This window comes from Antechinus flavipes, chromosome 2, assembly GCF_016432865.1.
Source record: "Antechinus flavipes isolate AdamAnt ecotype Samford, QLD, Australia chromosome 2, AdamAnt_v2, whole genome shotgun sequence".
Lineage (NCBI taxonomy): Eukaryota > Metazoa > Chordata > Mammalia > Dasyuromorphia > Dasyuridae > Antechinus > Antechinus flavipes.
Window position 1 is genome coordinate 579,875,240 of NC_067399.1, and position 23,318 is coordinate 579,898,557.

At 35.0% G+C, this 23,318-nt stretch overlaps 1 protein-coding gene across 1 annotated transcript in view; it reads right to left on the minus strand.

Moving 5' to 3' along the window:
* Positions 1–487: 487 nt before the first annotated feature.
* Positions 488–23,318, minus strand: part of OGA (O-GlcNAcase) — a 31,364-nt gene continuing 8,533 nt past the window's right edge. Inside the window, exons 5-16 of the mRNA XM_051981268.1 lie at positions 19,022–19,193; positions 17,686–17,784; positions 16,681–16,965; positions 13,670–13,828; positions 12,363–12,973; positions 11,802–11,976; positions 8,083–8,168; positions 6,977–7,081; positions 6,114–6,199; positions 5,494–5,686; positions 4,254–4,413; positions 488–2,700 (exon numbers count right to left, since the gene is read on the minus strand). Coding sequence (XP_051837228.1) covers positions 2,564–2,700; positions 4,254–4,413; positions 5,494–5,686; positions 6,114–6,199; positions 6,977–7,081; positions 8,083–8,168; positions 11,802–11,976; positions 12,363–12,973; positions 13,670–13,828; positions 16,681–16,965; positions 17,686–17,784; positions 19,022–19,193 — 2,268 coding nt within the window. The 3' untranslated portion in view covers positions 488–2,563. The remainder of the gene's footprint in view (positions 2,701–4,253; positions 4,414–5,493; positions 5,687–6,113; positions 6,200–6,976; positions 7,082–8,082; positions 8,169–11,801; positions 11,977–12,362; positions 12,974–13,669; positions 13,829–16,680; positions 16,966–17,685; positions 17,785–19,021; positions 19,194–23,318) is intronic.

Genomic DNA, 23,318 nt, shown 5'->3' on the forward strand with positions numbered 1-23,318 from the left:
CATGCTCCTTTGTTCCTCAAATTATTTATTTACAAGTTATTAATTCTGTGTTTACAGATTTTTAAAAAGTAGATTACCCTTCAAGGAACTTCCTACTCCCAAATTCAGTAATAGAAAAATGTGGCTACCAAGCCCATGTGTAGAGGGTCTTGCCTTCTGGATTAACATCTCCTTCCCTGTTGCATGCTCCTCAGAAGGCCTCAAACTCAGTGTGGTTCTTTGTTCTCTAAAAGGGAAAGTTTTTGTCAGTACAAAGGAGCTTTCCCTCCAATTTCCAGATCTTGTTCTGAAGAGCATGTAAGTAAGAAAGCCTTGGGGTCAAAAGAAGAATTGCCTCCCTAATTTACTACTCTAGGCAGAGAGATTGGAGAATCAGTGTTAATGAAAGAAAAGTATGGAAGCTGAAAGACCTGGCTCTAAGGTAGGGCAAGACAAAGACTTAGGGCCAAAGTAACAGCTTTGCCCAAGGTGAAGCAAACAACAAACAATCACTTCAAGTTTTATTTTGCTTCTTGCATGGTCTTCAAATACAGTTTATAATTCATTTTCTACAGGTAATTCAGATGGATCTAAACAGATTAATGAAAGTGGCATTCCAACCTTAATGAAAGTCCATTACCGTGAAAGATGTGTTAACACATGACTTTACAATCCTAGAGTGATGGTATTGGCCTGGACATCTGTTCCATAACAGTTAGCATCTATACATTAATTAATAAGGATAGAGAAAAGAGATATCAGCAACTTATAAAGCCAGGCTATAAGGCCATAAGCAAACTAGGAATCCTGACTAAATTCAAAGTTGGGTCTGGCGCTCATAAATAATTGTTCCTTCAGAGAAAACAAGATAGCTATATGTTATTCTATGAGATGCACTCAAAACCCAGCAACCTTAACTCTGCTTTCCATGAAGCTGTAGTTGAATTTCTCTGACCCATTTAAAAAAGAAAAACACAAATTTGCTTCTAGATATTCAACAGGGTAGATTCTTCTGTTCAAGTAAAGATTTCCACTTTGAAAATGAAAAGGGCTCTTGTTCCCACTGAGTAGGGGTTATCCCTGAATAGGGATAATGGGCCCTTACTCCACAATGTGCCAATTAACTTAAAGCCCAGTAGGGCTTTAACACTTGAAAATTCCTCAAAACTCCTGGAATCATTTAAAGAAAATAGGCTTCAAATTTTATTCTTTTCCCTCTTTCCTCCTTCACAAAGCTGGAATAAGGTACAAAAATGATTATAGGCGAGTTCTATGTCTGGAACTCTCCCTGCAGTGATGGAAAAGCTCTAATCTTGCAAAGAGTTTACTTGCTAGCATCAATCTCAGACCCCTAAAAAAAAGAGGCAATACATTAAATAGGAAACTTTCAGAATCTGTGGTTACAGCAAAAAGTAGGTAACCATTGAAATCATTGGTTAACATGTGCTCATCCTGGTGTTTTTAAAAAACAAGAACATGCAAGAATTAAAGACTCTGATTTAATCAAACCAGTATGAACAGGTTTTGAAATTAAAAGGACAACTGAACTAAGGGCAAATCCTGATCATCTCCTTATGCCCTACTTGTTCCCTGACCAGGTGTCAAGGTTTACTTACATCAACATGCTAAACCTATTGGGGTTAATTTCTAGGACAGTAGTGATAGCATTAACCTTGCAAAAGATCAGCCTCACTTACAAAAGTCAAGACTTTGTACCCAAAATGGTTATGTTCTAGCCCTGGGTGGGAGGCACTTTAAAAATAATTTTAAAAAAGAAAGTCAAGGACAAAGAAAAGTTAGCTCCATCCTCTGATAATGGTTTTACATTATTCAAAAAGTACCATCTTAGATCAATACCGTTCCATTTCAAAGAAAAATTACAAAAACAGTAAACACAAGAGGTTAATCAGCATACAGCTAGTTTATATACAAAGAAATATACAAGTTTGTATTTTGTGACTTTTGTCACAGACAACTGCACATTTGTCCCTACAAAGCACAATATACCTGAACCAATGGTCATCCCACTGACATTGGCCATGTTTGTGAACAAGCAAAAAAGATTGCCCAAATCAGATGTGTCACTACTTATTTTCTGTTGCTAATTGACAACTATCTCCATTCGGCAGCATCAGAATTCCAAGGAAACCAGTTTGTCTTTTGTCATGTCACCCAAAGAGGAAAGGGACTCATCATTCAACAAATTAATGAGGATGAAAGAGATGATTTCAGCTGGATATTCCGGGTGAAAAATGCAACCACATGGATATAGAGACTACTGCCGGCTTCATTAATGACAGGACTTCCTTCCCTAAAGGTGCAACAAAGGTGTCTTGGCACTTGACACAAGACTTGAATGGGAGGACCACAACTCTTATTTAAACAGAATTTCCAGCAGTACTCTCTTCTGAACAGCAAGTAGTCTGAATGCGTGATGAGTAAGGCTTCACATAGTCCTCCTTGCCTCCAATCCCTTTGACTGACTTCTTCCTCTCCTGAGGCTGGACCATATGAAGACCCCATCCACCACCCACCCACTTGGGAGTTGTCAAGACATTAGGACAGGTCACAATGTCAATGAATGTCACAGGCTCCTGCCAAGGATAACCACATCCTTTGGAAATCCCTCCATTTTTGCTATTTCAAAACAACCTAACTTGCTGTAGAATTCCAGGATCCTTTTATCATCTGGTCTTACTTCACAGAAAGCCCCACGGGAGCCTGAAAATAAAACAAAAAAACAATACTCAAAATGTAAAGAAGGAGAGCTCATAATACAGATGCACAAGCTCTGATACAATGTTAATATTAAATTTATTTATCCTTGATACAAATCCCATAAAAAAAAATCTGGCAACAAAACATAGTTAACAGGAATTGCTGTAGTCATGTGAGACTTGGTCAATCCTCATCTCTGAATTTATTAGCTCTGTGACCATGAGCAAATCATTTAACACCAGTCTTCATATACTCATTTGTTAGATGTGCACAACCATATGTAATACTTCATGGGGTTAAGTCATGCGTATTCTCATTTAAATGACTGATACCACACCCCTTCCCCACCCAGCTTTCTAAAACCTTAAAGCACAATAAAAATGCCATCATTCAGATGGATCAAGGGTCTGATTTATCTTATAGTAATTTTCTCCTTTATTCCAAAAATCTTTTAGAGACAAAAGCAGAAAGGAGCTAATAGTGAGAAATACTCACACAAGGGCCTCATTCCAAAAGGGAACAAGTTCCCTGAGGGTATCCATTAAATACAGAGCCTTGGACCTATTCAGTTAGTTTTCATCTTGAATTATAAGAGACCTTAGAAATGATCTAATCTAATAATTCATTCTATAGATAAAGAAACAGACCCTATAAATAGATTTGACACAAAAGACACATAAGCTATATAGAAGAGGTGTAATTTAAAGGGGAGGGGAAGGAAAAGATATAAACATTTATATAAGCCTCTAACCATATGCCAGGTACTGAGCTAAATACTTGTACTTATACAGAAATTATTTCATTTGAACTTCACAACAACCTTGCCAGATAGATGCCATTATTTATTTACCCCCATTTTACAGATGAGGAAACAGAGGCAAATGGGAATTAAGTGACTTGTCCAGAATCACACAGTTAAGTGTCTGAAGTTGTATATGAATGTAGGAATTCCTTACTCCAGGCCCAGCACATTATCTACCACTGCATCACCATCTACCTCTGGTAGATCCAGATGTTCTGATTCCAAATCAAGTAGTTTTTCCATTGCATTGTGGATACATAAGTAATGACAAACCAAATACTAACAAAGTAAATACTCCGCATTATTTTCCCAATCCTGAAATCCATTTTGGCTTTCCAATCTACAGAAATTTTTAAAGTGGAGGTAGATTATTTTTAAGATTCTAGGACTCTTAATTGAAAAATATAACTTTAAAATTGTGAACTCCCCCCTCCCCCCCCCAAAAGGTAAAGAAACTAAAGTACAACTAATCTAGCCAGGATCACAATGATTTGAGTTGTGATTTTTCTTTTGCAGTTGACAAAGAATGAATATTTTCAATGTCTGGGTCTTTATTTGAAATCTAACTACCTCCCAAAGGCAGTTGGAAAAAATAAAAATGAGTTACATTAGTTTAAAGAAAAAAAGTAGCCTTAATGATAAATGTAACAGTTTACAATCAGTTTGGTTTTTTTTTTTTGGTCAATTTAGTTTCCAATCCTCTTATTTAGTTCAATATTTGTTTCACATCTCTCTCTATACCTCTAATACTCACCATTAGCTTTGAGAGAAGACAGCAAGCATGCCATCATGCTTTTGGCCACACTTGGATCAGTTACTTTTTTATGAATGTCCATCTTTATCAAAGATGGGAAGTTGGCAAGGAAAGTTTCTGGCAATACTTCCTGCTCTTCATGAAAACTCAACATTATTTTCTAGAAATGAGAGAATATGGAATGAATTTCTTCCTGTTATATGGCTGGCAGCCAAAGTGCAGGAACAGGATTAAGAAAAAAGAAAAGAAAAAAACTGTTTTCTAGTTCTTGCCCTTGTAGATTTTGTAGTCACTACTCTTTAAGTCACCTTATATAGTCACTAAAGTATGTCTTTACTTATAATTCTAACTTAACCATCATTTTCATAAAAAGTCATAGAAAAATTGTTGTTTTTTTTTTTTTTAAGAAATTAAGTAAAAATCTCATTGTCAAAACTGTATATGAAGGGTTGCCTATAGTAGTATAGTAGCATAATGCAGTTGGCTCAAGCACAAACTGTCTACCATTGTGACTTTGAAGATAAGAGATACTCAAAATCAAAATTCTTTATTACATATCTATATCATTTTGAGTGAGCAAAAAAAAAAAAAGTTATAAAGGACTATGAGGCATTATGGAAGTGATTTTGCTATTAGATAGGGATCAAAAACCAAAGTTAAATCAAATACTTAATAAGTTTCCACCTTTATGCAGAATTTTGAGTCCTATAATATAGAGAGATCCAAGTTTATTGGCAGTATTAGCTCCACTCTCAAAGAGGTTAAGATTCTAGCAAAAAAAAAAAAGAGGGAAAATGATATATGACAAATTTTAACTCATTTAAGCAAGCACTAGTTAACCACCTATCAAAAAAAAAGTATTAAGATATTCTCAAAAAAGAAATGGACTTTAACAATTATCTATTTATATATATAGCACTCTGCCAAGTACTGGGCAAAGTCCAGTGACATCTCTATGTTGGTATAGTTTATACTCTAGTGCTTCTCAATGAAGAATATCTTAAGCTATGCTGTAGAAAATTTCAACTTAAGTACAGGTCAGTAACAGTCCTTCCAAGGTATCAAATGGTCTTAAGGTGATAGGAAAGAGGGAAGAATAGGGAAGGGGGGAGGTGAGGAGGGAGAGAAATGTTAGAAACAAGTGCTAAGAATTAGTTTCCCTAAGTAAAGACCATTTAGTAATGTGACTGTGTCTAGCTTCCTCAATTTATACTTCGTTCTGAATATATGCAATACTGACCTCAGCCTCAGAAAGCTCTTTGTCACCATTTGGCTTAGTGTACTTTTCTTGCATGAAAGGAATCCAGGAAATTTTACATTTTTTAATGAATGGGGTTACATCCACAGTGCCCAGAGCATAGCCACAAATGCCATCTTCATCTTCTAGCACAAAACAGTAATCTAAACTGAGTGAAAGCAGGCCTCCCACTAACCTGTTTTAAGGAAAGAGTATCAATACAAGGTTTGCTGGCATAGTATTATTTAAAACTTTATTCTTCACCTACACTAACCTCACTAGAACAACAGAAAAATTTATGAAAACAGCTAAGAGAACACCAAGTAAAAAAACTTTTACAAAACAACATTTTAAAAACTCTTTAGTGTATATATTTGATATGAACCAAAATATCAGCAGAGATAATAGTTTCATTTACCTATTGAGAAATTTGAGCATCATTCAAAAGCCCAACCCTCAAGAGTAGCATCTTGGCAATGAAGAAAATATCAATTTCAATGCTTAATGCGAACTTCATAAATTCAACTCTCCTTCCATATCTCTGCTCTAGTGAGCATCTCTCCTCAACCACTAACGAGAACAGTTTCTTAATGACTATATCCAGGTTTTTAGAGGGTACATACTTGTCTCCAATAAGGTCTGGCTGACTTTGAAAAGGTAAACCAACTCCATCGTCATACATTTCTCTGCAAATCTTGTACACAGATGCCTAAAAACACAATGCAGTATGCTGATGGGTTAAGAAAGGTGGCAAAAGAGTAATGTCAGTTAGAAAAGTGTCAAACTGGAGCTGCTAACGGGGAAGGAGTAACCAGACTAGCTTCAAAGCTCTCATTAGTTAGAATTACTCAAAAATTGAGGCAGAGGTGTATGAAATTACTGAAAAACTTCAAAATTTCTATGAATATTGCTAGAGTTCACTTGTGGGGTAAGTTAAATAGTTATAGCAAAATTCATTAAGTTTTAAAAATAATTTAGTCTCAATTACCCATTTGCTTATAATAAAGCTATTTTATGTCTGAATACTAATTTCACCAGTTGCCCCAAGAATTTTCTATTTTTAATTATCAAATACAATTACAACATCAAATATAATAATACTAAATGGAAAAGTAGTATTTTAACAGCAGGTATCTCACAATTTAGTGAATATTCATAACTAATACAGAGGAGGAAAATCAACTCTTCAGAAATTACTCATCATTGTTTAGGAATCCCAGCTCTGCATTCTTGACTTTTTTCAAGAGATAACAGATATCAGAATTCCTAGGTCCTACAAAATATCAAAATTCCCAGGTCCTACTTTTTAGAACATTCTATCTAAGTCTCTAGTAGTCAATTATCTTATATTTCTCCTATCTAATCTCCATAAGCAAGATTCTGCAAAAGTCCTTACTCTTTACACGGTAACCAAAATATATAAATATTGGGCAGAAAGTAGAGATATACATGTGCACCAGAGGTCAATACAGAAGACGACCATTACCTCATCTTTAGGAAAGTATGGCCTGATAGTATAAACTTTGGAGGTAGGAGTCAGTGGAGGTGGTTGAAAAAAGAGGTCATTTGCCCCATCAATTGGCAACAATCGCTGTGGAAAGAAAGGGAAGAGAATCATCACTACTGAGAATTAGTAAAATAGTTCATGGGTGTGCACTGCAGATTACCAAATGAACATTAACTGGCTACTGCAGGCAGGCCTAAAGAAGAGGGGTTTGATATGCTTTACTAATGCAAACACCACTTTGCAGGGGTTTGGGGCAAGGGTGAGATATATCTGAATAGAAATTATTCAATCTGAATATTATATACAACTTTAGTGGCTCATTAATGGACTTAAAAGGATGGTAAAGTCTATTCCAATTTTACATACATATATATATATATGTATATATATTTTACCAATCTTATCTATACCATCTCTGTACTAAAAGATGGCAGAACAGATAATGTCAGGAGGAGAGGTTTGGTCTGAAGAGGGTTAACTGTCCAGAGGAGACGCTTTATCCCCAAAGCAATGCGCTTCAGTTTGCTGTGCGCAGCAGAGCACCTGTTGGGGGGAAAAAGTAGAGCACCTGAAAAATCCATGAACAAATCCAACCACCAAATAAGAAGCTCCATCTGTACTTAATACTTTCATCAATGGAAAGCTTTATTGCAAACCCAAGTTATTTCTTTCCTTTGTTTTTTTGTTCTGTTTTGTTTTTCTAGAATTGCTGTAGATCCAAATTCAATTTATTTGCTTGTTTTTGTTTATATTTTTGCTCATGGAATTTCCACTGGCAGACAAGCATGCGCGCATTGTACATTGCGGGCGCAGATTAAAATGTTGTGCGACCTGCAAAGAAACAATGTGAAATGTACACCTAAAGCCGCTGCGCTTCGCAGGCGCGGGGGGAATTTGCAGCATCTCCTTGAGAAATTACTGTGAAAAGGGGAGGAAAATTTGATTTAAAACCAGCTCTAGAACTAAATTGAATTTTGGACTAGAAAGCCTTCGGCAGACCAATCCTTCCAGCCATCTGATGCGCAACAAAAGGTTTCTCATAAAACAAAGAAAATGTCAATTCAGTTGTGAATTCATATTGATACCTGGAACTCTCCTGCTAGACCACCTCTAAAGGCCCAGGGTTCTTGGTCTCCAATTAAGAACTGTGCTGAAGATTGACTACGACACCCTGTTGAAATCAGATCCAAGCGGAGAACGTTACGAGAAAGGGGATTTCCTGAGCGTCTCAAACGTCCAACAAATACATTCTTTGTGGAAAACCTCTCTAACAATAATAATCCAGGATATCAAGGTCAGGGCTGTGATAATACTTTTTTTTTTTTTTTTAAACCTATCAAGTACCATTATTGATGCCCACTCCCCTCAAATGTACAATAACTGCCCCAGGAATAAATTTTGAAGTAGTCAGATTCTAATTCTTCCACATATATAGGAAGAAAAACAAACTGTCTCAATTTGTCAGGCTAAAGTTTATATTCTCTAAGAACAGCTGTTCACAAATCATGCCATCCATCCTGTCTTGAAATCATAGAACTACAAAAAGGAGTGACCTGCTACCACAAATTTTACCAGATGGATGGAGAGAGAAATTCTATTATCACAGCCCCAAGAAGAATTGTACCTGTCTGAAGTCACATTTTATATTTTTAGAGAGAGGGAAAGGGAAGGGTAGGGGGAAAGAAAAAAGGGGTTACTCTTGTCAGAAAACTAAGGTCAATAGAAAAATAAAAAGAATAACTCAATAAGTTAACACAGCCAAGAACAGTGAAAACATAAGGGTCCTCAATTCTCAGGATAGACCAAAATTCAGACATGGATACTTGCCACATCCTGAGATTTAATTCCAATGGGGCTTTTAATGCCCTAAAATGCTCCTTTCTTCAAAAAAGTGTAACAGTAGCTCATTTCTTGGCATTTGATATTGAGCACTTAAAGTTATTATTTAACCCATTTTACAGGCTGAGGTTAACAATGTGACAATTTAAAAGGGAAAAGGCAGTTAAGTTTAAGGAACAAACTAGGAACAATTTGCCTAGTCTTCTGACAAGATCAGCAGCGCAAAAGTTCTTTTCCTTTTGAAGACAGCATTCTACCTCCTGTTTAAGTTAACAATCTCATAAGTATAAAATACAGTGTGCTAGTCAGACAGTCCCAAAGCAAACCAAGTTTTGACGATAAAAGCCCATCAAAAGTTCAGGTTTCTAAGTTGTTGGGTTTTTTTGGTGTGAGGTATTTTGGGGGTTTGGGGTTGGGGTATTTTCCCCCTAAGCACAGGACATAGTTCATAAAACAAATCTGGAAAAATGGAAAAGGTTTGAAATTCAGGCTTTGACTAGAACCTGACCCAGTCCATAACAACATAATTTACACTTATCAAAAAGCTATCCCTCTCACTTTGTATAGATTAGCCAATAACTTGGATGATTTTTCTTCACTACCCCCCACTTTGAGACCACAACATAACTAGCACTTTAACTATGACAATAAAAAGCTGCATGAATGAAGAGCTGTGTAAATAAAAACCATTGTTAATGCCTTAGTCGCTGCGCAAATGTGACTTCAGTTCATGTCTACTGAATAGCAATCTACCTGAACTACCTCACAGTCAAAACCTTTCAATTTAAACTAATTAATCATGACGCGTGATGAACATCTGCCGCTGTCCATCCAAGAGCAGTAGAAACTTGTGCTGAGGATTCTCCCATCTGTACACAATGGGGAAGAAGATAATAGAAGTCATTAGTAATCAAAAGTACTAGATAACCACATTCTTTTAAGGGACTGAATGCCAGCTGGACTGGAAAGAAAAGCAAAGGAAAAAAGGGCTCCAATCTCTATCCCCATGAATGAATACTGCTCTATGTATCTATTTTATATATACTACATGTAATTGAAATCTTACTTTGTTATGAAAACTCAGCAAATTAGCTTTGAAAATGACTCATGAGCTCTGGGTCAGGCACAGTAACCACCTTCTCTCCTCCCCGATAACTAAAGCATCTTTGTCACTGGGGAATGGACAATAATTATCTCATTTTTTGGCCAAATTATTATACCTAGAGCTAAATACTATTAAACCCCACTGCTTAAGTAGAAGCACCGAGGCATAATATTGTACATTTCAAGGAGTCAAGAAGCAAAAATTTAAAATTATACTTGCATTAAAATTTTATCATATATAAAATGAATACTTTCAAGGTCACTATCCAAATGTGAGATTTATTAAGTGCATACTGCTTATAAAGTTTTCTCCCCATTGGGAGAGGTATGGAAAACACGCTTGATAAAAAAACCCCAAAACAAAACAAAACAAAAAACAACCAAAACCAAAAAAACACCACCCTTAAATTTAATAGTCCTTGTGATATTCTGAGAAACTAGTGTACATTTCAACAAGGATTTATCTTCCTTGGTAGTAATTTGGAAGAAAAGTGATATATTTACCACTAATGCAAGAAGTAAAGTTGTGAGGCCCTTTCCCCTAGAGGGCCTGTTGTCCCCTACAATAGAAGTGAGAAACCTTTTTTCTTTGAAGGACCATTTGGGTATTTATAACATTTGAAGGCCATACAAAATTGCCAATTTACACAACTCAAGCAGTGAAAGGTTGTCATACCTAGCTTTCAGCTCATCATCACCTGCAGTTTTCTTAGCAAATGATTTCATGGGTTTTATGTGGCCAAGGATTGACATTCCCCACCCCTGCCCTAGGATGACCTGGCACTATTCTTAAGAACAAGGTCTAAATGTTTTCCTAAACTACACTTTACACAGTAATCCAAAAAGTTTCTTAAGAAATGATTAAGGTTTAAGAAATGCAAATTTTTAGCACTAACAAGAAGTTTTCTTAAAATTAAAAAAAAAATTGCTTAAGGGCTAATCATATTTAGGTAGAAAATCAAAAATACTTTTTATTAGTGATTTCTCTTATTTACAATTAAGACCCAACTGAGATATTTGTGACAGCTATGAAAACTATGACATAAGTCACCAGCCTTGCTGCCTGCTGTGTGTCATAAGCAAGTATACAACATATTCCTTAGAACTGGATTAAAACCTGGAAAAATAAAGTCATGTCCCTAGAGTAATCTGGGCCATGCTGGTGCTTTCTACCAAGTTGAGGCTTTCCAAAATTTAATTAAAAAAAAAAAAAAGAAAAAAGAAAGAAAAGAAAAAAAAGACGCACAATTTTGAGCGTCATTTTAATGTAGCAGACATTAACATTTCAGGGAACAATTATTTCCACCCCTTGCTAAAACCAACTACTTAGTGGAGGGAGGAAGAAAATCTGATACAATGCACCAGAATAGCCTTGTCCTCAAGCTCGCATGCGCACAGGGCTGGGAGGATCAGCTTCCTCTTGGCCAAGCCCTTCAGTCATTTCAGCAATGATTCTATCAAAACACAGCAATTATGTTATCAAGACACAGCAAGCAGCAGAAAGCTGATGGAGAATCATATTTCATAGTGTCTCAATTCCCAATCAGCAGAAGGCTGTTGAGAGGTTCACAGAATTCCGTCCAGGATGCATTCAGTCAGAACAAGTCAGTACTTTCTAATTCATTAAAAAGATATTTATGCTGAATTAGCTCAAGGGGAAAAATAAAATCGGCTTATTGTGATTAATCATGACTTGCAACTGAAGTCTGTAATTATGCCTACATTTAGAATAAACATAGGCAAAGAATTTAAAGAAAATAAAATAGACATTCAATTCTTTAGAAGTTTTCCCCTATGGACTAATCACATTTTTTCAAACACACATTATGCTATGGGAGAAGATTGTTCCTGGTACACCTACCTAACCATTGCACAAAAGACTTCACCATAGACATTATACTCTTGATATCCCAAACATAGGAGTACATGTCATAAAGGATTGTCCTGTTGGCACAATTGGAGAGCCGTGTGAACATCCCCATCACCAGTGCGCACATCTCTTCAAACTTGGCTGCTCGAGATCTCCATTCTTCAATCTATTGAGGATCAATCACATAAGGGAAAAATTCAGACTATTCTGAATGTAACTTTTTAAAATCAGAAATTAAACATTAGCAGTTAAATATTAAATTTAAATGTTAATATTTAAATAGTTAAATATTAGCAGAAACCAGAACTGAATCTAAGCAGCAGAGGATCATAGTTAACAAGCAATAAAAACAACCTAGTGACAAACTTCATTACAAAACAACTTCAAGTTCTTTTCATTCCCAAGTAGCAAGGAGGATAAGTATAGCAGAAGGTCAGTTTCAAGAGAGTGTATTATTTCTTAAAAAGAAGTTTTAGAGGCCTTTTCCATATTAGAGGCATCACAGGCAGTTTTGGTGCTAGCAAGAATTAAAAGAAAACAAGGTATATTCACCTTTTCTGAATCTTTTCCTTTGCAATTAACACTGACAACACTGCTGTTTGCTCGAAGCCACTGGAATTCTCTTAACATCTGTGCCCCTTTGGGACCATGTTCATATGGAAGATAGAACAGATCAGCAAGTAATTGTAAATCCTCCAAAGTTACTGGTTCTGCTGTATACAAAGGTTTCTCATTTGGACCTGGTACAAATTGCTCCTTGTTTGTCTGCTCATCAGTTTGCATTGGGGCAACATCACTAATGCAATCTTCCTGCATTGACATCTCTGGGGACTTTGATTCAGCTATGCTTTCTTTATCAGTATCCATTGGTTTCAACTCTTCTGACATTTTAGCTTCAACAATTTCAGTTAGTATCTGATTATCATTCTTGTCTGTTTCCTCTTGTTTCTCTACCACCATATCCATGGGTTCCTCATCAAGCTGTTTCTTTTCTTCTTCCTTGATGAGGGGTGGAGGTTCACTGTTCAGAGGTGTCCCTTGGCTCATGATGGGCTCCTGGTAAACAGTTGTCACTACTGTGGCAGCACTCAGAGAAGGTGTTGCTACCAGTGGGGCTCCATCAACTACACTTGCTTTTGCTCCACTGTGTGCCACTTGTCTACCTGAAAAGTCAGACATATAACCTGTAAAAGCCATCAGGAAATTGAGAATTTCATTTTAACCCACCAAATACATCTTTATATCAGCAATGAAGGAATCAAACAATACACAAGTAAAACAATAATAAATCTAAAACCAAAATACCTCCATTTCTCATCTACTTGTTCTTTTTCCAAAGCCTGATTTCCAAGATCTCTAAAAGATTAGCCTCTATTATTAGTCTGATATTTCATTAAATAAAATTTTAAAATCTGAAGAATTCTCCTCAAATGAATCTTTAGTCCCTTTCCTTACATGAATGTATGTGACAGCTCTTTAAAAGATTAATTTTCACTCGTATGAGACTTTAAAACCAAAATGGATTGCTAACTCATTTAGTTTTTAGTTTAGATTTTTTGTTTGTTTGTTTGTTTCATGGAATAGTTTTATTTTCAGGTTCTTGGGCACTTATAAGCACTCCAGGAAAAGTGTACAATTGGTTATAAAAGGAAAAATCATCACCATAATCTTACACCCAGATTTATATTTTCTACTTCCAAATGTTCAGCTAATTACACTTCTCTAATAACTGATATAGCTCTTGCACTCCAAATAAAATGCTAACTACTGTCATTAAAAACTATTTGACTGTATTTTTGATTCAAGTATCTTGTCCATCACTTTTCTCTCCCTTCCCTGATCTTGACCACCTTACTTACTGCTATATTGATGAGGTACACCAAATTCCTGCAGCCATTCTGTTAAAGCCAACTTTAAGGCCATCTGAGGACTATACAGTACATCTGTTTCAATATCTTCATCACTGCCTTCATTTTCCAATTTTATCTGAATAGACACCGTACTGTCTTCACTATCAGCTGCAACAAAAGCAAAATGATAGAAATATTTTGATTATCAAAATATTAGCCTCTGCATTAAAAGATCAAAAGCAAACTAGGAAATTAGAACTATCTATTGACATAATACAGGATATTTTTCTTACATATATTTTAAACACAATTTGGGCATAACAAAAAACAAAAAACCCACCAAAAACTTATCCAATATCTCCCCATGCAGACTACGTTATATGATGAAATACTGTAATTTTGTTATCAGTAGAACATGTACTCAAAAAAAAAATTATTAATGAACCTCCATTTATACCAAGTTCTATGCTAGATGCTACAGGGGCAGGAAAGGTAGGTAGGAAAAAAAAAAAAAGACACAAAGGCCCTATCCATAAGGAACTCCTTATCTATAAAGACATAAAACATGTAGAAGTAACAAAAGGTTGAAAAAAATTTAAATGGCATTAGAGTTATGTGAACAAAAGGAACATGAGCACAGATGTCATTTCTATCTGATAAAATCAGGATAAGAACAATGTGGAAAAGATGACATTTGAGCTGAGAGTTGGAGGTAGCTAGGTGGCACTGGGTCTAGTGCACTGGGCCTGGAGTCAGTTAAATTTGACTTCAAATAGACCTTGTGTCACCCTGGGCAAGTTACTTCACTAACCTGTTTGCTTAATTTTCCTCAACCATAATAATATAATAATAGCACCTATATCTCAGAGTTGTTGTGAGGATCAAATGAGGTAGTACTTGTAAAGCACTTAGTACAGGGCATGGTACATGGGTACTATATTTAAATGCTTATTACATTCCCCTAGTAGAATAGTATGACACCACTTTGGGTGCACATAATGACATAAGTAAAAGTATGAAGAAAGAAAAAAAAAATGAATGTGTTTGGCTAACAGTAGACTAGTCTAAATTTGGAGCATGTATAGGTACGTATGATGTATAAGTGAGTAATGTAAGTAAGACTAGAAATGCGGGTTCAAATAATGCAATGCTAGTCTAAGCAGTTTGGATTATAGTCTGTAGACAATGGGGAACTTTAAGCAGGGACTGTCACCATTACTTTAGGGCAATAGTAAAAACGGATTAATAGAGTAAAGGACATCAATTAGAAAGCTAAAGAAATTATGTAAAGAAGACAAAATAGTACTTTAAGCAAGACAGTGAGAGTAAAAAAATCTTGTCCTCTTAGACTCTGAAGAACTTTAAGGATTGTGTTCTATCATATGATTATATAAGACCTGATCTAGGAAAACTGAATATATTACTACTTTGTGAAAGACCTGGGCTTGCCATCAATTGGAGAATGGTTGAGTAAATTGTGGTATATGAACATTATGGAATATTATTGTTCTGTAAGGAATGACCAGCAGGATGAATACAGAGAGGACTGGCAAGACTTACATGAACTGATGCTAAGTGAAATGAGCAGAACCAGGAGATCATTATATACCTCAACAATGATACTGTTTGAGGATGTATTCTGATGGAAGTGGATCTCTTCGATAAAGAGAGCTAATTCAGTTTCAATTGATCAAAGATGGCCAGAAGCAGCTACACCCAAAGAAAGAACATTGGGAGATGAATATAAACTGCTTGCATTTTTGTTTTTCTTCCCGGGCTATTTATACCTCCTAAATTCAATTCTCCCTGTGCAACAAGAAAACTGTTCGGTTCTGCACACGTATATTGTATCCAGGATATACTGTAACCTATTCAACATATAAAGGATTGCTTGCCATCTGGGGGAGGGGGTGGAGGGAGGGAGGAGAAAAATCGGAACAGAAGTGAATGCAAGGGATAATGTTGTAAAAAATTACCCTGGCATGAGTTCTATCAATAAAAAGTTATTTAAAAAAAAAAAAAAGAAAAAGAAAAAGAAAGACCTGGGCTTGGATAATTTGGACCCAGCAGAAACTATAGTAGCCATGGAAGAGAAATATGGGTTTGAAATTCCTGACATATAAGTGGAAAACCTTATGGTCCAAATGAGATAATGTTTGTGCACAGTACCTAAAACAAAGAAGGAACTTAATGCTTATCCCTTCTTTTTTCCTTCCACAGAAAATTGCAAATGACACTGCCTTTAAGAAATGATGAGTAACCAATAGACTTTAAAAAAAACAACAAAAACTCCAAAGGACCGATAAGCCCAGTTAGTACTCCAATTTAAGCATATGGAAAAAAATCATTCCTACTTTTTTACTAAAATACTATTTCTGTTGTGTTTTCCTATTTGGTATAACCATGATTTTTTTTGGTATAATGCCCCTGAATAAACACAGGTTGGGCTACCAAATAAAAAGAAAGAAAGAAAAAAAAAAAAGGGGATGAGCAGATAATAGTGATTTCAGAGGTACAATAGGTAAGCCTTGGGAAACAAACTAGTTATGTAAGAAAAAAGAGTTACAGATGATTTAGATTTCTAACCTGGCTTGATTAGATTGGTGATTGTGCCAATAATAAAGAGAAATAAGGAAGAAGTGGTAGGGCAGAAATAGGAATACTTTGGTTTCAGACATACTTTGGGACAGTTTTTTTTTTTTTTAATACAGATTACACAACTTATTTTACAAACAACAATCTTATTTTGGTTTCATATAAAACTTACTATTTTCAGTCAAATGGATTGAAATATCTAGGCTAAAAGATGTGCGGTAAAGCAGTGCTGGCCCCAAATGAGGTTCAAAGACAAATGTTTAACTGTATAAGCTAAGACAAACTCCTAAGTCTAAAGGATTTGCTTGTTTGGCTCAAATGAACAAGGTATCTAAGCTTTATCACCTCAGAAAAAAAGAAAGCAGAAGTTATATTTATTCTACTTGAGAATAGTTCCCAGCTTTTCTCCCACAAAATTTACTTACTCATTACTACATCTTTCCTCACTCCATTCATATTTGATTTGTACCAGGTGGCCAGAGTATGAATGGCAACATAATTAGCTTCAAATTCACAGTTTGGATTAGTCAGGACTCCTTTTAGTCGTGGGATGAGCTCTGTTGATCGCCCTTTGTATGGTCCAAGAAATAGTCTCTTCTGGTCATAATCATTAGCATGAATGTTATCCCAAATAACTGGAGCTCTTTTAATAATCTTGGAAACCTCTTCAATGGATTCTACTGGAATGTCTTTAGAAACAACTTTTGGACCTATAACCATAAGTAAGGCCTATTAGAATATTTTATCTGTGCCTATGTAAGTATACATAATAACATAAGTTTAATCTATTACAGTAACTTTCTAGATGGCTCATAAAACTGATTTAGTTTACCACAAATTAATACAAACTAACCTAAATCTCACATTTTTGGAGGGAAGAGGGAGAAATATGAAAAATATGACTAAGGAGAAAGAGGCAGACATTAGCCAACTTATTAGACAACTCAAAAGATTTATTTTATTTAAGACTTGATGTCATGCACTTAAGTCAATAAACATTTATTCCAATTTTAATTAATTATCTATATATACAATGCTGGAAAAATAATAAACAACTTGCAACAAAAGGAGGAAATGTGGGATAGGGTGGCCACGAATGGGTATTAAGGAACAGGGAGAAATCTTCAGAGGTAGTTAGGTAGCTGGCCAATGTGACCAATTTAGAATCATAGGGATTCTTGTTGGAGCCACTGGTTGTCATACCTTTTCACAGTAGTAATAGTAGTATTGAATTTAATTTTCAATAAAATGACCTTCAGTTTATTGTACTATTAAAAAGAAAATAACACATTTTGTAAAGTTTTTCAGGAGTAAAAGCAAAAAAGTTTTTGATTAAAGATTACAAGAAAATCCAATTAACCAGATAAGTGCCTTTCCTAATTTATCTCATCAAAATCTTTATTTTATATACTTTAAAACAATAGACTTACCTGTCCATAACACATCAATACCAGGTAACAGCTTTTCACCCACAGTCCTTAAATAAGGAGATTGAGAAACATTTGGATAGCAAAAAGTTCCACAGTATTCTGAGTAAGGAAAGTTCAAAAACATTGATTAGTGGGGAAAAAAATTTTTTTAAGTAAAAAAAATTCTGTTCTGAAAAAACCTATATGCCATTTTTTAAAAAAAGAAGTCTGAGAACTATCATTTACAGAATACAATGGGGTTTAGTCCTTCAAAATACTGAAATCTCCTAAGACACTCATTTAAAGATCAACTAACAAATTCTGACAATTATCCTCATATTATTCCAGAAGTCCTCCTAGTATTCTAAGAGTAGTCAGTATTGTAAGACAATCGACAACAATCAATCTTGGATTTGAATTGCCCACATTGCTTAATTTTCATCTCAATGACAATGAAAATTAAATTTTATCTCAGACAATGCAGGTTTTATCCAACAAAGTTTAATGCTTCTAAATGTTATTTAAGTTTATGTGTTTTAAATAATTCTTAATACAATCTTATTAAAGTACTGAACATTCATGCTGCCTTTGACCATCAATGTAGATTAAACCTGGTGATATGCTGTAGGAAAGAAAGGTAATTATTAAATTCATTAAATAATTTCATTAAAATGAAATTATTCCAGTTCAAATCTTTTATAATTTAATCACTTCCTAAGGAAAGATAAGACTTATTGTTGAGTTTGTGGGGGACAACTGAATTAACCTTTTACTTACTGAAAAAAATGGAAAAAGTGCTTATTTGTTTTGGGTTGGGGAAGTTGAGGGAGGTGAGGGAAGGAAAGAAAAAAAATTGGAACTCAATTTAACAAAAATGAGTATGGAAAACCATCTTTACATGTAGGGGGGAAATAATATACTATTAAAATAAAATTTTAAAAAATTTTTCCTCAAGCCCCAGGATTTTATTTTGGAGAAGTGCAAGAGGAAAAAAAAAGTACAAACATAAATGGGGGCAAAGAAGGGAATCGATGGAAATGAAAAGTGGAATCAAAAATGTCCTTGTTTGATTTTTCCATCACCATATTACACATATCTTAAAAATTCTAAGCATAATAACCCAAACATAACATTTCCATATACAAATAACAAAGAATTGTATATGAAACAGTGATTTTCCTCAACCATCTCTTCAAATATTATATGAGTGTTTTTAAATGTAATTTTTCTCAATTTAAGACATTTTCATCAAAACCTTTAGATACTATGGAAATGACTCTTCCCTATTAGCCAGTTGTACATACATACCCATCCCCCTGAAGGTAACAAACTATAAAGGGGGTAATGATGCTTTTACCTGTGGGGCAGAAAAGAAAGGTTTCTGGCTCTCCTAAATATTGATAAATCTCATTTGTTATAGAAACCTGGGCATGAGCAAAGGAGCTGAACACTTCTTTGTCTGCTGCACACATGTTGTGATCAATATCATCAAAAAGCAAGGCAAAAGATCTGCAACCAAATTGGGAAACCTGGAAGAAAATATTAAGATTCTTAAGACTAAAAAGTCTAACATACTTAGGCTATGATAGCACTCCTATTAAGACATTACTTCTTAGAACCTGAAGAAAAATGTAGCCCTTTAAATTCTAGCTAAATTCATTTTACTGATTTCTCATATCAATAAAAACATTCTAATTCACCAATCTTTAAGTACCTACGTACAAATTGAGGTCCCTGAATGTGAGGTCCTTCTATGTTCACTACAATACCCTTTGACACCATCCTCTCTTCTTTTTCTGACAAAGTTGTCAAAGTCAACCCTTCTACATTTCCATTTGATCACACACCCTCTTCTCCAGCAGACTTAATCTTCAATCTCTCTCCTGTCTCTAATGCCTTTAAATATGCCCAAATCTCCTGTCCCGCAGCTACTATCCTCCTTCCCCTTCTTGGCCAAAATCCTTGAAAAAACTCCTTTTACTCACTGTTTCCACTTTTCAACCTTTGCTATCCGACTTCTAAATTCATTATTGAACTCAAAACTGCCATCTCCACCTCTCTGCTCACCAATGATCTCTTTACTGTCATATCTTCATATCTGACTGCTTTTCCCAATTCTTCTTCTTAACCTCACAATTTAACCAATGTGCCTTCCACATATAAAATCAGCAGAAAAAGACCCCTGAATTTACTAAAGTATATGATATTTAAAAAAGATATTCAATTCAAGAGTAACTGGGGAGACAGGACGGGGGGAAAAAGTGACTACAGAACATAACGAAACCTTTGCTTGTTTTATGATTCAGGACAAAACCCAGAAGAGGTAGAGGGAATTTGTCTTTCCAGGTGCATCTTTACCCAAACTTATTCGCTTTACCTGCTTCAACTCCACAAGAAATACTGAGCAATTTGGGATGGCAAAGCTGCTTAGAGGAGGGATTCCAAAACTAGAGGCATTCTCAGGAAAATTTAGGGTTATTTACTTCCCCTGCCTTGCTTCACCCAAAACATGCTGTCGAACTGGTCTTCTTTCCATGGCAGATTGTGCTGGGAAGCAGTGTGAACCAAGAACTTTTATGGGCTGAGAAATCATCCCCAGCCTTTTAGAGGAGCCTGGTCCAGAGACCTTGAAGTGCCCTACTTTCTTCATTGGGGTGGTAGCCCATAATACTTTCAATCCTGATCCTCCTGTTCAACCTCTTTAAGTCAGAAAGGGCAAACTTCTAGGTAAAAGTCCCTGGATACAGGATAACCACCTTCACCAGGAAAGCATAATAGTCTCTTAATGCTGAGGCATTTCTCTTTGCCCACCCTGACTCATTATAAGAGCAATTCCTCTCTGAGAGATAATTGTGATTAGGTCTTACTTCAAACCAAATAAATAACTAAAAGAACACTATTAACTTGGAGGAGAGGGAGAGGAAGGTTTCACTGAGAAATGTCGATGAGAAATGAGTTGTCTTCCAAGAAGACAAGGTGGAAGAAAAACACACTAGGTATGGGATTTGTAGGAATGAATGCATGGACACAGAAGACAGAATATTAAGTTCTAGAAACAATTAATAATTTAATTTGGCTAGAGTTATCAAATTGGGAAATATGAAATAAAACTAGAAAGCTTGATAGGAAAAAAACTGTAGGGGACCTTATTTTATTTTAATCTGTAGGTCAGGTAGGTGATCTTAGATCCCTTTATACTTTTAAAGTATTTTTAAGTTTATATATGCTATATCTACTGATACTTATAATATTATAAATTAAAACTGATAAAACTTTTAAACATTTGTTTATTCATTTAACAGTAATAAATCCATTATAATGTAAATTTTTAATTCCATAAGTTATCTAATTTCACTTGGGCTCAGGCTGCAAAAGCAATCCTTATACACTAATTAAAAAATCACATGTCACAGATGCTGTTTGAAACCTTTTAGCATCTCCTTTAAGCTTTAAAGTATAATACATTCCCTTCTCTCAACTTTAGAATCTTGCCTTATAATTAACTGAGAAAAACAGAAATACTTCTTCTTGATCTTGGCCACTTATTAGCTATGTGATCCTGGGCAAATCATTAATATTCTCCTGCTACATTTCTTTATCTGTAAAATGAATATAATATTAACACCTATCTCTTATGGTGATTATGAAGATAAAATGAAACACTTATAAACTACTTTGCAAAATTTAAAAAGTGACATATAATGCTAACTATTATTGTTTAAGCATATCTAGATGATATAGTCAATATCCCTCAAACATAAAATGGGGATGATAATAGCATTTATTTCTCAGGGTTGTTGTGATCCTCAAATAAGATAATATCTGTAATTAGCATTGTACCTGGCACATAATAGGTGCTTAATAAATGCAGATGAAGAAAATCCTTACACAGATATGAAACTGGAAAAAGGAGGAGCATTTTAATATGCAAATAACATCTTAATATTTTCATGAAAACAATTTTTATCTTGTGGAGCCCATGAAGGGTTTCATGCTGGACCCACAGGCTTGTGTTGGCCTAATTTTAAGAAAAGGTACATTGAATTATGATATATTTAACATGTATAGTACTGCTTGCCATCCGGGAGAGAGGAAAAATCGGAACAGAAGTGAGTGCAAGGGATAATGTAAAAAATTACCCTGGCATGGGTTCTGTCAATAAAGTTATACTTATTAAAAAAAAAAAAAAAAAAAAAAAAAGAAATTCAAACCAGTTCCAACTGTTCAGTAATTAAGAGAGCCATCTACACCCAGAATGAGGATTATGGAAACTGAGTGTGGACCACAACATAACATTTTCACTCTGTTATTGTTTGCTTGCATTTTTGTTTTCTTTCTCAGGTTTTTTTTTTTCCCCCTAGATCCAATTTTTCCTGTGCAGCAAGATAACTGTATAAATATGTATACATATATTGGATTTAACATATATTTTGCATTGGTTTTGTTTGTACAAAGGCTTTTTAATTTGATATAATCAAAATTTTCTATTTTGTGATCAGTAATGGTCTCTAGTTCATCTTTGATCACAAATTTCTTTCTCCTCCACAAGTCTGAGAGGATAAACTATCCTATGTTCCTCTAATTTATTTATAATCTCGTTCTTTATGCCTAGGTCATGGACCCATTTTGATCTTATCTTGGTATATGGTGTTAAGTGTGGGTCCATGCCTAATTTCTGCCACACTAATTTCCAGTTATCCCAGCAATTTTTATCAAATAATGAATTTTTATCCCAAAAGTTAGGATCTTTGGTTTGTCAAACACTAGACTGCTATAGGATTTAACATATATTGGACTACCTGCCATCTAGGGGAAGGGGTGAAGGGAAAAGATGGAACAGAAGATTTTGCAAGGGTCAATGTTGAAAAATTACCATGCATATGTTTTGTAAATAAAAAGCTATAATTTTCAAAAAGGTACACTGGAAAATGAGGATTTTTTGACCAATCTTCAAACTCTCCCTATCTACTGATTTAGTCCTATTCTCCAAATATGCCCAAATCCCCTCTACCCTTAAAAAACTTCACTAGATACCCACACACACACACATTCCCTCAATCTATTTATTAGCCAAACATAAAAAAATAGCCTCATTGCCTTCACTTGTTCTTCTCATTCACTTCTCAATCCATTGCAATATGGCTTCCAATCTCATTCAACTAAAACTGCTCTTTCCAAAGCTTATTTGTTAAATATACTTATTTCTTAAATGCCAGATTCAAAGCTTCTTTTGTCTTCATCCTTTTTGACCTCTATGTCAAGGTACATATGCATTTAATCATCTCCTCTTAGATATTTTCTCCTCTGATTTTTTTTAAGACTGCCTGAGGTTGAGCCACTCTCCTAACTGGTAAAAAAACTTATCTTAACCAATTTTAGACCATGCTTTATTCCATACACCGCAGACATCTTGCCATCTTCTGTTTCTATATGAAGTACTCCCAGAATTACTTTTCATTAATTATAGACACATATCCTCCACATTAAGTTACTTAAGGTCATATATTTTCATGTTTGTCTTTGTCTTCCCAATGTCTGGAACACAATAATAAATTCTGATTGATTAATCTTCATTTCTTGTCTCTCTCTACTTTAAACTTTATTCCTGGTATTATCAAACGCTAGACATGATGGAGATGGAACATCTCAATGTT